The sequence below is a fragment of the Ictidomys tridecemlineatus genome, chromosome 11 (assembly GCF_052094955.1).
Source record: "Ictidomys tridecemlineatus isolate mIctTri1 chromosome 11, mIctTri1.hap1, whole genome shotgun sequence".
Classification (NCBI taxonomy): Eukaryota; Metazoa; Chordata; class Mammalia; order Rodentia; family Sciuridae; genus Ictidomys; species Ictidomys tridecemlineatus.
In genome coordinates, this window is record NC_135487.1 from 26,929,504 (window position 1) to 26,942,958 (window position 13,455).

The window sequence follows — 13,455 nt, forward strand, 5'->3', positions numbered from 1 at the left end:
TGTTCACAGATGAGGAAACTGAGGGATGGAGAGCTTAAACAGACCCGTGGTTAATAGGTGGTGCAGCCAAGGTGAACATCTGGATGGGTGCCAGGGTCATATCTAAGCTGCTGGGTGAGACTGCTCAGTGTGTGGAGGCTTGGAATGGACAAATTAGGAAGGCTTCCTGACTTTCCTGATGATCCTAGGCGAATTACTCAGTTTCCTTGAGCATCATGGGATTTACCTGATTGTGGGTAGTGGGAGAGAGGGTTAGACCCTAGTCAATTACCTCCAGCACCTGTGGTTCCAGATTCTCTCCCTGGCCCAGTCCTGAGTTCCACTCAGTTTCACTGAGACCTGAATGTAGTCCACTTCTGGAAAATACCCAAGCATTGAATGACACTGTGGTAAGGGGTATCAAGAGAACATGGAGCAGGGCATGGTGGCAAGTGCCTGTAATCCCAGGAACTCTGGAGGCGCTGAGGCAGGAGGATCAGAAGTTTAAATTCAGCCTCAGCCATTTAGCAAGACTCTAAGCAACTGACTGAAATCCTGTCTCAAAAAAAAAAAAATTAAATAAATAAAAAGAACTGGGATATAATAATTCAGTGGTAAAGCATCCCTGGGTTCAATTCCTAGTACCGAACCAAATCAAACAAGTACGCCCTCCCCCAAACAAACAAAAACAAAAAAACAAAACCATGGACCCAAGAATCAGATAAAAGTAGATTTTTATCCCAGCTGCTATAAGGAACTGGTCTTGCTTCCTTGGCCAGATCACTTACACTCTGTGGACACCAGTCTCCTCATCAATAAAATAAGAATATGTAGCATGACATAGTGAAAATAAAATGCAAAGTAAGCGCTGGGTAAGGATTATGTCAGAGAGCCCTGGACAGAGTGAGGTCCACCGTAAAGGATCATTCTAATCTGGTGTTCTTCCCTATTTTCTTGTTTCTGCACAATACCCTGCTCAGGCCTCACAATAAAATAGCTTTCATTCATTCATCCTTTATGCTAAATGCTCTGTGTACAATATCCCACTTAATTCTCAAAATAACTCTACCATAAGGGGACTGCCATTGTCACCATACCAGGAAACTGAGGCACAGAAATGTAAGTAGCTGGCCGAAAGTCACCCACACACTTGGTAAAAGGTGGAGCCAGGACTAGTCCCTTGGATCTGTCTGACTGCACATCCCCTGTGTTCCATCACTCCTGCTTTCTGTCTCCCCCAAGGGCACAGAGAGCTTCCTGAGGGACTTTGGTAACAATGGGAGATGGCAGATGACCCAAAGGGGCTGGAGGGGCCTTGCCATGGGATGGGTGTGTGCACAAACCACTTGGGTTAGCTCTAGCAGTTTCTGTATGGAGAGAGCACTCTGTGCTCCCCAGGCTGGCCCAGCCCTGGGGGAAAGTCCAAGGGTGGTGACAATATTCCATTCCAGGCCACGGAAGCAGTAGCAGTGCGGGGGTCCAGGTCTGCTCCGGCTCTTGCTTCTGTTCAAAGCTGAATAATCTGGAGCCTTTGAAGAAGGATTTCTGAAAAGCCATCAGGAGTGAATCATTGACTTAGGGAGGCGATGAATCAACGGGGAGTTCATAAAACGGCAAATGAATCGGGTGTGAGAGCGACGGAGCCACTGCTATTCCCCAGAACCCTCCGGGGACAGAGAGCCGAGAGAAAAGAAATAAAAATAACACGGGGCCTTACGCTTGCTACAAACCCGAGGCAACCCCTCCTTCCGTGCTGGAAGACAGAGTGGAATAGAAGGACGGGACCCACTGGTGGGTGAAGTGGGGCAGAGGGAGGCTCCCGGGGGCACCCCTAGCTCCCTGAGTCCAGGCTGTGGGTGTAATTAGCAAATGGCTTTTTCCCTTCTTTTCAGGAGCCCTCACAAGAAAGAACACTGATTTTGACGAACACCCAAAATAATGTGAGATCAGGCACCATGCATTATGCATGAGGTCTGATTTAACATGAACATTATTTCTTGTGTACGAGACCATATGCCTCCGTGCTGTCTCTGCAGCCTAATAATACCCAGACCCACCCTGGTCAGGCTTGGTGGGAGAATTGTCCACTGGTGTGTGGGTGGGTGGGAGGTGAGAGGTGAGGGTTGGAGCAAATCTCTTCTGGTACTTAGGTTGTCTGAGGAGAGCCCACTCAGATGCCCTGCGGGGAGCTGGGAAGCAGGAGTTAGGTTATACCCTTGGAGAAACACCAGGGAGCTGGAAGTGATACCATGCACAAGTGTGTACCTGGGTGCCTGTGTGTGTGTATGAGAGAGATCAGGAGCCCGTGATTAGATCATGCTGGGACCATCACATGGCGATGTAGGGGCATGTGCATGGTGGAGGTTTTACTGCACAAGAAGCACCATGGCGGAATGGATAGATCTAATTGCTGCGTGTGTTTGTATATATACACGCATATGTACGTGTGGGGGTGTGTGTTTAAAAAATAAGATCACACATACATACAAACACACAGCCTAACTTAAATTATCTGAAAGGAGCAGGAAGAGATCTGGGAGGAGCTGGGACAATGATGGGCAGGGATGTGTTTGGAAAGTGGTTTGTGGGGTAAGTGCTTAGAAATCCCGACAGGAGAGGATCTGGTGAAATCCTACACAGAATGGTTGTGTGCTTGATTAAATATCACACGTACCAGGTATTCGGTGACTCCCAAAAGTTCAACGACAAAGACCGGAAAGCTGATCTTGAATGGTCAAAGTGGTGTGGGTGTGACCAGGGTGTGTGAGCATGTGTGTGAATGAGCAAACTGTTAGGACCTGCCAACTGGCCACAAGAAAGAATGATGGGAGTGGGTGTGAAGAGCATGGCTGTGCGCACGGGCAGGTGGTAGGTGGGAACGGGAAGAAGTGTGTAGAGTATGTGCCCGTGAAGCAGGATTGCTTCCTTTGGAGGCTAAAGTTGCCTCTGCTTTAGCTGGCACACCCCAGGGAGTGGCTGCCTTGAAGCTGATTTTGGGGACCCATGCTCAACTTCAAGGTGGCTCTAGTAACTGCTGCCACATCCCATTTCAGGGACCAATAGAGGGCAGTCCTCCCACACAGAGTCCTCAGAGGTAGCAAGGGGGAGCCCTGAATGACTGGTCAAACACTAATTCTAGGGCCTTCAAACGTGACAGGCAGGGGACAGGCCAGCTCTTTCAGCTGCCTCTGGCCTCCGTCTCAAAGTTCAAGGCCATAGGTAGCTCCTCTTGGCTGAGCTTAGGGGGAACAGCTGAGCCAGATAACCCAACTCCTCTCTATCTCCTCTAATGGGAGGTCTCCTTTCTGGAGCTAGAGAAAGTCCCTGGGAGGGTGACAGCCTGGCCATGGGTGGTCACTGAGGGACTGAGTCTCCTCCATGCAGGCCCAGAGCTTTTCCAGGGGAAGCTGCTGAATAGCTCTAAGTGTGCAGTTGTGGTGTGTGTATGGGGGTCAGTTAGTCCTGCGGATATTCAATCAAGCCCCAGGGCCAAGGGATGATCGCCTAGGACTATGCCATGACCGTCAGCTATTGCAGCATCCTGAGGTAGATGGTGGGAGAGAATATCAATGTCTTTGGGGCTCAGGACAGGGTTCCTTCTGGGTTTGCCTTGATGACCACAGGTGACCATGATGATCTCCTTTCTTTTTTCCAGGGTTGGCCAACCTCACCCTGCAAATGTTCTTCCAGCTCACAGCATGATTTGCAGTGTAGCATGGATTTTCTTTTCCCTTCTACTTCTGGGATCAGCTATGGATTTGCATGCACAGTGACACACACACAAATTCTTATACCCACATGCAGAGGTTCCTATGGGGAGAAGAAAGTCCCTTCAAGCTTTACCAGAACCTATGGCCACAGGATCACAGGAAATAATTTTGTTCAAGCATGAAAGGGAGGAAGACGGGAACAGAAAATCCCAAATTTGCTAGGGAAAGCTTAGGCTCTCTCTCTCTCTCTTTTTTTTTTTTTTCTGGAGGTCAATGTTAAGGATGTGTGCCTCTCTTGGACGAAAGGAAGTCTGAGGTTTTCTGGAGCAAACAGGTAGACACACATACACATAGCACGAAGAAACGGCGGGCAAGGCCACAGCTTGCTCTGTGTTTCTTAAACTCTGCTCTATCCAGGAAATAAAACTCCAGGGGAAAATATTTCTCTCCCTTTGGTTTTCTCTTATAAAGTGAAGGGTGCTGAGATTCCTACCGTCATCCTGGGCTGAAGTCTGGAAAACAACCCCTGGGGCTTTCTGCCACCAACGGTTGATCACTGGTTAGATGTCCCAGGCTGGTGTCTCATTAAACAAAATCCTTGCAAAGTGGAAGATTTTCTTCCATCCCCTTGCCCAATTTTTTTTTTCTTTTCTTTTTTGTTCTATTCCTCAGCTGCTGCTGGTTCTTGGGAAGCTGCATTGTTTTGCTGTTTTTGAGTTGACTTGCTTAAATAATAAACCCACCCTCTTGTATAGGATTAAGCAGACAATTAGGAAATCAATCAATCAATTGGTGTCAGCTGCAGGCAGAGGCCAGTGAAAGGCCCTATCTTCCCGGTAGCCCTTTCCAACCTCAAAACCTGCTGAGGCTCTGGGCCTGTAGGGGCGGGGAGCCCTGAGCTTCATCTGCTTCCATTTCAGGGCCCTGAGGCTGGGACAAATCCAGGGATGGAGAAATAAAGAGGGAGTAGGGAGGAGTGTGGGATGGCTTCAAAGTTTTGTACTTAGCGAAAATGAAAGGCAAGGTAGGGTGGCCAGTGGCTCCTGAATATGCCATTATCCTGATGGTCATCAAGTCCCTGGCCTCCTCTTTAAGATGTACAAGGAGTACACTGGCTCACAAGTATGGAGAAAGGCCGGGACACTGGTGTCAATTACAGGGCTATCTGTTCACCAGGCTGGGCTGAGAGGTAAAAAAAATTAAAAAAATAAAATAGAAGCAGGGGTGAAAACCACGACAGCCCTCGTACTTGCAGAGAAAATCCTCCCCACCAAGATTAAGGGGCAGAGCCCAAAAAGTCACCAGAAAGTCATCCTGGCACAGTCATCTTGAGGTCTCAACTTGGCCAGGGACCACCAACTTAAGAGCCTGGAATGCCTCTCTGGGTATCCTGGATGCTAACGGCTACAGCCAAGGCCTCTCATAGGCCGCACTTCGGCAGCTTCCCAGGTACGGCAGGTCCCACATACCCCTTCAGGAGGGACACAACTTTCTCCCCAGCCAAATGATTTTGCCTTCAAGCTTTGGCTCCCAGAAGAGTATGAGAAACTTTGTGTGATTTTTTTTTTTTTCCTGAGAAGAAAAGAGTGCATCGATGAAGCACACAGAAAGTTGTTTTAAGGGGAAAAATAAGATCTTGACTGGGACACAGATGGTACTGCTTTGGACCTGAACCTAGGTCTGCTCCCAGCTGCCGCCTCAAGAGAGGATGTGACTGCTGAATGCTTGAGAGGGCAATGTCTCAGAATGTCTATGGTCTCCCCTGCCAGGTCTCCACGGCACGGTCACAGAGTCCTTCCTCTCTCCAGTATATGTATCACGCCCTGTGGTGGAGGGGGGAAGGTTCTTGAGTCCACCCTTGGAAATATGTCAGGTCCTTCTGGTGGCACAGTCGTATCCCCACTTCTTCCCAAGAGAAGTAGGTAGGGGCAGGTGGATTGTTTGCAGAGAGGCATGGCTTTCTCCCAGGCTCATTCAGATCACTGAATGAACTTCGGATCTAAGCTCTCAGAATGCCCAGAGGATCCAGGTGGGCTTGGGCACCATCTGGTTATGGTGCAATGGGAACAGTAGTCAATTGGGACAGAAAGGTGGGGATTGACCAGGCTTCCAGCTGTGCCAGGACCTGGAATGGCAAAATTCCTCTGGACCCGACACATGGGATACAAAGCGAAACCAAAGTTCCAGGTTGGGGTGTAGGGCAGGGGATACAGAGATTCTAGGCTAGAGGTCAAGGCCAAGGAGGACTTCTTCCTTGGCTGGGGAGAGCAGTTATGTTGTACCTGACTAATGGCTGACCCAAGTTCAGGGTGGTGTCTGCAGTTTTCTGTCCCGGGTCTGGTCTGCGGAGTCTAGTTATGGGAAGGGTACATGAAGCAGCTTTATCTTCCCTAGTCTGAGGGACCTGGGGTAGGGGCCAAACTGTTGCCCAAATAATAGGCATACTAATACTGGCCTGAAATAGGCCAGATCTTTGTGGGAGGAGAGGAAGAGCATCCCATGGCTTCGACCAAAAACCGCCCCAGCCCTAGGAGTAAAGAGGACAGGACACAGCCCTGGGGTACAAGTTTATGTGAGTAATAAAATATTTACTATAACATAAATATAAAGGGAACTTCCCAGTCTACATTATTTTTTTTGCAATAAAGATACAAAGAGAATGCACCAAAACATTGTTCCAAAAAATAATAAAAATAAAATAACAAAATTTAAATTCAAACCTTAACAGAAGAAGAAATGGAAAAGGGGGAAGCTCCAAACATATCCAGAAAATAAATAGAGATGGGTCAGAAACCAGGAAATCATATTAAAATATCTTTTTCGGATTAGTTGGGTGTACAAAATCCTTTAGGATGGGGAGGGAGGACAACCCAGAAAACCAAAAATAAAATCCAAGCACAAAATGTTTCTTTTCCCCGCCAGTGTGTACATATCTCACATATTTACATGGTTCCCAACCTCACCCCAAACTTGGGGAATTTCTCTCCCCGCCTCCCCCAGCATCCCGCATCCAGGGGGGGCTGGAAAGGGAGCAGAGGGAAGCTGCAGGGAATCAGGCAGAAGGTTCTCAGGGAACGGCTTATTTCTACAGCTGGTTAAAAAATATCTCCAACTTTTCCAAGTTTCGTTTGTTATGGCCAGGAGGGCAGGGCCCCGCGGGGAGCAGAAGCCCCAACGGTTCCATGGTTAGTCCGCAGCCGGGCAGAAGCCCCTTCCCACTCGAGTGTGTGGGAGCGCAGACCCCTCCAGCGAGGCCGGGAACGAGCCGAGGCTCGGATGAAACGAAACGAAAAATGAACACTCGAATTTTTTTTTTGTTAGTTTTTTTTTTTTTTTGCTTTTTTTGTTTTGCTTTTTTTTGAGAGGGGAGGGCTAAGGGAAAGAGAAGAGGAAAAATAAATTAGGCTAGATTAAAGCTTTGGCTATTTCCTGCTTTTTATACACAGACGCGGCTCTCGCGGCCTCCCCTCCAGGGCCCCGATAAATACAGTATACAGCGATTTAAATTAAGGGCGCGGGCGGAGTTAGAAGGACCCCAGAAGCCGAGAGGCTCCACAAATAAATAAAAATCGTAAAAAACCAAGCCCGAAGAAAGGGGAAGAGGTGGGGTGGGGCGCATCCTTATGGGAGAGAAGAGGCGTGGAGCGAATAAAGTGACAGCCCCCCCGCATCCTTGACCCGCAGGCTGGGGAGTCCGCCCCAGGGAATGGGGATGGGGGGAACTCTCCTCTCTTCGTCCTTTCTCCCGGGGAATCCCTAACCCCGCACCGCATTACCTGTCGCTGTGGGGAGACCGCTGCCGGGATCCGGCCCCGAACAGCCCGGGGGGGCAGGGGCGGGGGTCGTCGAGGGGATGGGGGCAGGGAGCAGGCGGCGGGCAGGATGCCCAGGGTGAGTTGGCGCGTTCTGGATCTTCGCTTCTTTCTCAGGGGCTCGGGCGACACAGCCTACCGGCCGTCTTCGCCGCTTGCCGGAGAGGGTCGTCCGGGTGTTTGGTTTTGTTCGAAAGTTTCTGGGCTTTTTGTAAAATCCAAAGCAACCGAACAAAAAGAGTCCAGGCCGCGCGGGCGGACTGCGCGCCCGCGCCTTGCCGCGCGCCGGCAGGGACCCAGCCGGCAGGGTCACTGCACAGAGCCTGGAAGTGTGTGGTGGTGGTGGTGGTGCAGCGCGGCTGGCGGGGGTGGCGGGGGTGCGGAGGGCGGCGACGCGCCGCCCCCGCCCGGCCCCAGCTCCCCGGGCGCGTATACGTCGTCCATGGGCGGGTGGCCGGCGCCCGCCGCGGGGGTCATGCGCTTCTCTTTCTGCCGCCGGTTGCAGAACCAGACGCGCACCACCTCCTTCTCCAGCTGCAGGCTGTCGGCCAGGCCTGTGATCTCGTGGGCCGAGGGCTTGGGGCACTTGAGGAAATGGCTCTCGAGCGCGCCTTTGACTCCCACCTCGATGGACGTGCGCTTCTTGCGCTTGCGGCCCTGCGCCGCGATCTTGTCCAGGTTGGTGGGGCTGCCGCTGGAAGAGTCGGTCTCCTCCAGCCACTTGTTGAGCAGAGGCTTGAGCTTGCACATGTTCTTGAAGCTCAGCTGCAGGGCCTCGAAGCGGCAGATGGTGGTCTGCGAGAACACGTTACCGTACAGTGTGCCCAGCGCCAGCCCCACGTCGGCCTGTGTGAAGCCCAGCTTGATGCGCCGCTGCTTGAACTGCTTGGCGAACTGCTCCAGGTCGTCCGAGCTGGGCGCATCCTCGTCCGAGTGTTCTCCTACCGACGAGCCGCCGCCGCCCGCGCCAGGGTGCAGGTGCGCCGCCGCCGCGTGCAGGCCGCCCGCATGTGCATGTCCGTGTGCGTGTCCGTGGGCGCCCAGGTGCGGCGGCGGCGATGGCTCCAGCTGTGCCTCGTGGCCATCCTCGTGCAGCGCATGGTGCAGGCCGGGCCCCGCGCCGCCACCGCCCGCCGCCAGCATCCCGGCCAGGCCGCCGCCGCCGCCCCCTGGGTAGGCCGCCTGCGCATACAGCCCGAGCGGCTGGGGTTGATGGCCCCCGCCAGCCCCGGGCGACGGCGACATGGCCGGGCCCAAGTGGTGAGCCGTGCCGCCCTGCGCCCAAGCCGCGCCCGCGTGGGCCGCCCCCTGGTGCACCAGGCGCGCGTGGAAACCTCCGCCGCCGCCGCCGTCGTCGGCTCGGCCGGTGCCACCGCCGCCCGCTTTGCCGTGTTCCAGGTGCGGGCCGCCGGCCCAGTCGCCGCCGCCGCCTCCTCCGGTGGGTAGCCACTGGGGGTGCGCTAGGCCCACGGGGTGGCCCGCGCCCGCGCCCAGCCACTCGTGGTGCATCAGCTTCTGCACTTCGCGGTACGCGGCTCCCGCGTGCAGCCGCTCGGCGGCCGCCGCGGCTGCAGCTGCCGCCGCGGCGTCCGGATGCATGAGCGGCCCCGTACCCCCGGCTCCACCGCCGGGGCCCCGCGGCAAGTACTGCGCGGTGGTGGCCATGCCGCCCCGCGCCCTGCGCCGCGCCGCCGCCGCCGCCGCTCCGCTCCGTCTGCGGGCCCCGCCGCCGCGCTCCGCAGGCTTAAAGCCCGGACCCGCTCGGCGCTCCGGAGCCCCACCCCTCCCGCCGCCCATTGGCTGCCCGCGGAGCCGCCTCCCGCCCCCCGGCCTCGGCCCCCGCCCCCTGTGCCCGCCTGCCGCCTGGCCCGGCCACCCAGAGCTCGCCATTGGGCCTCGCTCCCGGGGTCCCGCGCGCCGGCCGTGCTGATTGGCCGCTGGGGCTTCATTCACAGCCCCCCTACCGTCCGCGTACACATTCACGCCCCGGGGGCGCGGCCGCCACGTGGGGAGTGGCGCGGGGGTGGCACTGGGACCGCACCCCCTCTGGTCCTAGCTGCGTGGGCCCCGCTTTCCCCCAGTGCTGGAGACTCGGAGCCCGACCGGCCCCATATTCCACGCAAGCTGAATTCCTGTCCGCATCCCACCCGGGCGGCGGGGACTGCGGGCTCCGGGAGGCGCTCGGGCTCCAAGAAGCGACTCAGCCCCTCACTTCCTCCCTCCTCAGTGCGGCTGCCTGCGGGCTAGGATTCCCGCGGGTCTCCGCGGCGGCGAGCGCGAGGCGGCGCGGGTTCCGGCTCTGTTCCCGCGCGGCTGCTCACCTCTGTCGCCTCGCCTCCCGCGGCTTCCAGTTTTCACCGAGCGCTCCTCCGAATGCCTGCCTGGCCTGTCTCGTTTTCCCTCTTCTCTCTCTAGACTCATCGCGGACCTCTGCGGCCCTGACAGAGAGCGCAGAGTCGGATGGCCTGAGCTTCATGCCCTGCGCGGGCACCCCTTCCTGCTCCCGGACGCCGAAGCCAGGTGAGTAAGGCGCGGGAGGCTCCGCACCAGGACAGCGGGCGGCAGCGGTTATGTGCTGAGACGCGAGCTCCTGTAACTCGGCCGTGTTCTGGGGTTTGAGAATGAGAGGACCCTGAGGTGGAGACTGTGGCTCCGGGAAAAACGCCACCTGCGGGGTGATGGACCCTGGGCCCAGTTTTGCGCTGCTGTAGCCTTCTCACTCCATCTCCTTCCAGCTTGAACAGCTCATAGGCGATGATCACGGAGGGATAACACCCTGGGGAGACTTGCTCTAGGAAAGGAATGGTGTAGACTCAGGGAAGGGTAGCTGGCACTTCAGAAATCCGGAACACAGGCTGGGAGCTGTCCAGCTTCGCGTGGAGTCTTGGAGTTTACCCAGACTTGCCTGGGGCTGCTGAAAAGGGAACTGAGGTTGAGAAGTCCCTGTTGAAAAGGTGGGCAGTGGAATTCCGCCACTTCCTCACACTTGGAACTCTTTGGAGGATCCTGAGAGGAGTAGGACTTCAGTTGTGCCTCCTTACCCCACTTTGGGCCCCACCCTAAATGTCCTGAGCTGTAACTTCCACCACTTCCTACATCTAGCCTTGAGTCCCAGGGAGACTTTTTCACTGCCAATCCCCCTTTTCTGTTCCCGCTCTTAACCTCTAATGGATTAATACATTTCAGGACCCTGCCATTTCCAATCACAGGGCTGAGCTAAGTGCCTACCTAGGGCCCTATTGGGAAAGTCAGTCCTGTGGAATGAAGCCTCAGTGTGTGAAAGAAGAAAGGTGTATAATGGGGACTTGGGGTGACCACTGCTGTGGAGGTGATTCAAGGGTGGCTGGGACAGTTGACAGTGACAAGGGTTACCCTAGGCATAGAATGTGCTCATCTGGGCTCTGAATGTCCCAAATCCAGCCTTTGGCTATTCCTCTACCCCAAGGGAAGGAGTGGAACAGGGCATGGTTCTTGTCTGGCCAGTGGTCAGTGTCCTGAACAACATCCTTTAGGTCCCATTCTAGATCAGCAGTTGTGAACGCAGCTAAGGACACTGGGTTTTCCTGGACTCTGGCCCAGGAAGTGTCACCTTGAGGCAGCCCAGGTCTTCCTGGCCTACTGGGCTCCCTGGGCTTTCTCCCAGATCCAGGAGGCAGGATCAAGGCCAGAGTCCTTAAGTGAAGTCTCCTCTCGTGCCAGCCCTAAGTAGGCCTGTATGACACTGAAACTTAGGTTTTCAACCTGAAACTGCCACTCTTTCTGGGCAAGTATGACTCTGGTACATTCACTCTGGTCCTTCAATTTTCTTCCTGTAAATTGGGAATAGCGGTATTATGGGCAGCCCAACTGTCTCACTAAGTAAGCAGATTGTGAGACAAAGGGAGTAAAAATCTCTCAGAAAGTGCTCTTACTCTGTTTGTTCCTATTGTTCATTTTTGGTGGGTGAGCAAGGTACTCCCATCTCTAACTAAAATTCAATTTCCTCATCTGTAGATTGGCATGATGGAGGTTTGGACTATCTGACTTCCCATGTCCTTCTACCTCTGATGGTCAGTGATTTTGTAAATCAGTCTCAGTTCCTATTGGAGGATGGGAAATATCTGGATGTGGGTATCATGATGTCCAGGCTTTTGGAGTTGCCAGTGAGGCTTGGAAAACAGTGACCAGTGGGCATGGTGCTTTAGAAAGCACTTTTGTGCCTCTTAGTCCTGTGAGAGCACTGAGATTATTACCCTCAGTGCATAGATAGGGAGCTGAGATTTGCCCAGGGGCGCAAGACCCATGTGTTCCCTGTCATTACTTTCCTGCTTGCTGTGGAATGGGGGGGGGGGTGCCTGTGGAGGCAGCAGCTTTGGCCATGAGGCCAAAGAGAGCCCTCAGCCCTATTTCTGGCAGTTCTCAGGGGTAGGTCAAGGCCAGCTGGCACTCTGGAAGCTGGCTTCTCAGGTCTGTGCTGAATTGATGGGAGTCTGCAGCAAAGCAGTAGCCAGGCTTCTAGGTAACCAGCCCAAGTTCCATCACTCCCATTAGCAGCCTGCGACTTGGTGTGAATTACCTTACCTCTCAGAGGCTCACTTTTTCTATCTTAAAATGTCTGAGCATCCTCTTCAGTCTTGTTCCTAGAGATTCTGTGTGGGATACTGGGGGTTGTGACACTGCCACTGGCAGACACCTGCACAACCCAACAGCCCCTCTCTCCAGGAGCACCACCTTCACAGACCCTGGGGAGAACTTTTCCTCATACCACACTACGAAGCTGCAGGTGTACCCATGGAAGTCAGGCACTCACACAGAGTGGTGAGGACCTTGCCAACTGATGGGCATTCACACACGTTTACACACTTGACACACAGATACAGATGCACATTTTAGCACAAGGGCAAACATACTGATTCACATTAGGAACACATGGACTTGTGTCATTAGGCCAAATATTCAGAATGATATAAAGCAACGTCTAACAATAAACACAGGCATGTGTCTAAATGGGGACAAACAGAACACGCACATAACTGAAATAGGCCTATACTTAGGCACTCTTTCACTGACACTGAGAAGAGCCCTCTAGGCCCACAAGGTCACAAACATGGAGACTCTTAGCCAGCATGCAGTGTTATTCACCCAAATAGGCACACCTTGCTATTCACACAATACACACAAGGCTGGTCATGCACACTCTCCCTCCCAGATGCAGATACAAAGGTATGCAGATACCCCCATACCTCCCAAAGACACACAGCCATCCACAACCATATCCTCAAGGAACCAACAGATCTGCTCAAAGGATCAGAAAGCAGGAAGGGGGCTGTGTTCAGCTCAGAGTTTGGTCCATGCCGTTGGCCGCAGTGTTAGTCCCAAGGAAACCGCATTGGAAGTCCTTTCTTTTCATATTTTCCCCCGTTCTCCTGGTCTGCGGAGGGCAGCTCCCAGTCAGGCTGCTGCGGGTCTCAGGCTCCCTGGCCTCCCTCCCCAGCGGGGCCCCTGCCCAGCCCGCCCCCAGGCAGGAGCTGCTCAGCTTTCCCATAGCAGGGAGGCCTCCTCCAGGCTCTGGAGTGTGACCGAGCGCCTGCTCATTTGACACAGGTCACCGAGCCTCCAGCAGATGGGGCCCTCGCTGTGGGGGGTCTCTGAGCTGGAGGGGAAGCTGGGGAGGGGGGTAGGCTCTGCAAGGGGGAGGGGCAGCTACACAAGCTCCAGCCCCATGAACTCTGTCTGCAAAGCCCGGGGTCACAGACATGGACCTCCTCCCAGGAGACACAGACATGGCCTCGACAACACAACCACACTCCGTCGCCATCAGCACCCTGATGGTCACATGTGCATCGCAACAGTCCAGTCCCACATCCCAGGCAGGGGTGTCTGCACAAAGGCGTGCCAGGCCCAGATTTCGGGAGGAGAATGAGGCTCAGTCTTGGCCAGTGTCTCCTGGGGGGAGTGGGGTCTGGCTGCTTTGG

General features: G+C 54.5%; 1 protein-coding gene and 1 long non-coding RNA gene across 3 annotated transcripts in view; one reads left to right on the forward strand and one right to left on the reverse strand.

Annotated features, from left to right (window-relative positions):
- Positions 1 to 6,250: 6,250 nt before the first annotated feature.
- Pou3f1 (POU class 3 homeobox 1) lies at positions 6,251 to 9,205 on the reverse strand. Its single transcript, XM_078025948.1, has one exon. It carries the CDS (start codon positions 9,164 to 9,166, stop codon positions 7,811 to 7,813), a length of 1,356 nt encoding a protein of 451 aa, XP_077882074.1. The 5' UTR covers positions 9,167 to 9,205; the 3' UTR covers positions 6,251 to 7,810.
- A 157-nt stretch (positions 9,206 to 9,362) lies between these two features.
- Positions 9,363 to 13,455, forward strand: part of LOC120890724 (uncharacterized) — a 38,518-nt gene continuing 34,425 nt past the window's right edge. For both annotated transcript variants that reach the window (XR_013427718.1, XR_005735119.2), the window contains exon 1: positions 9,363 to 10,021. This is a non-coding gene — a long non-coding RNA (uncharacterized LOC120890724). The remainder of the gene's footprint in view (positions 10,022 to 13,455) is intronic.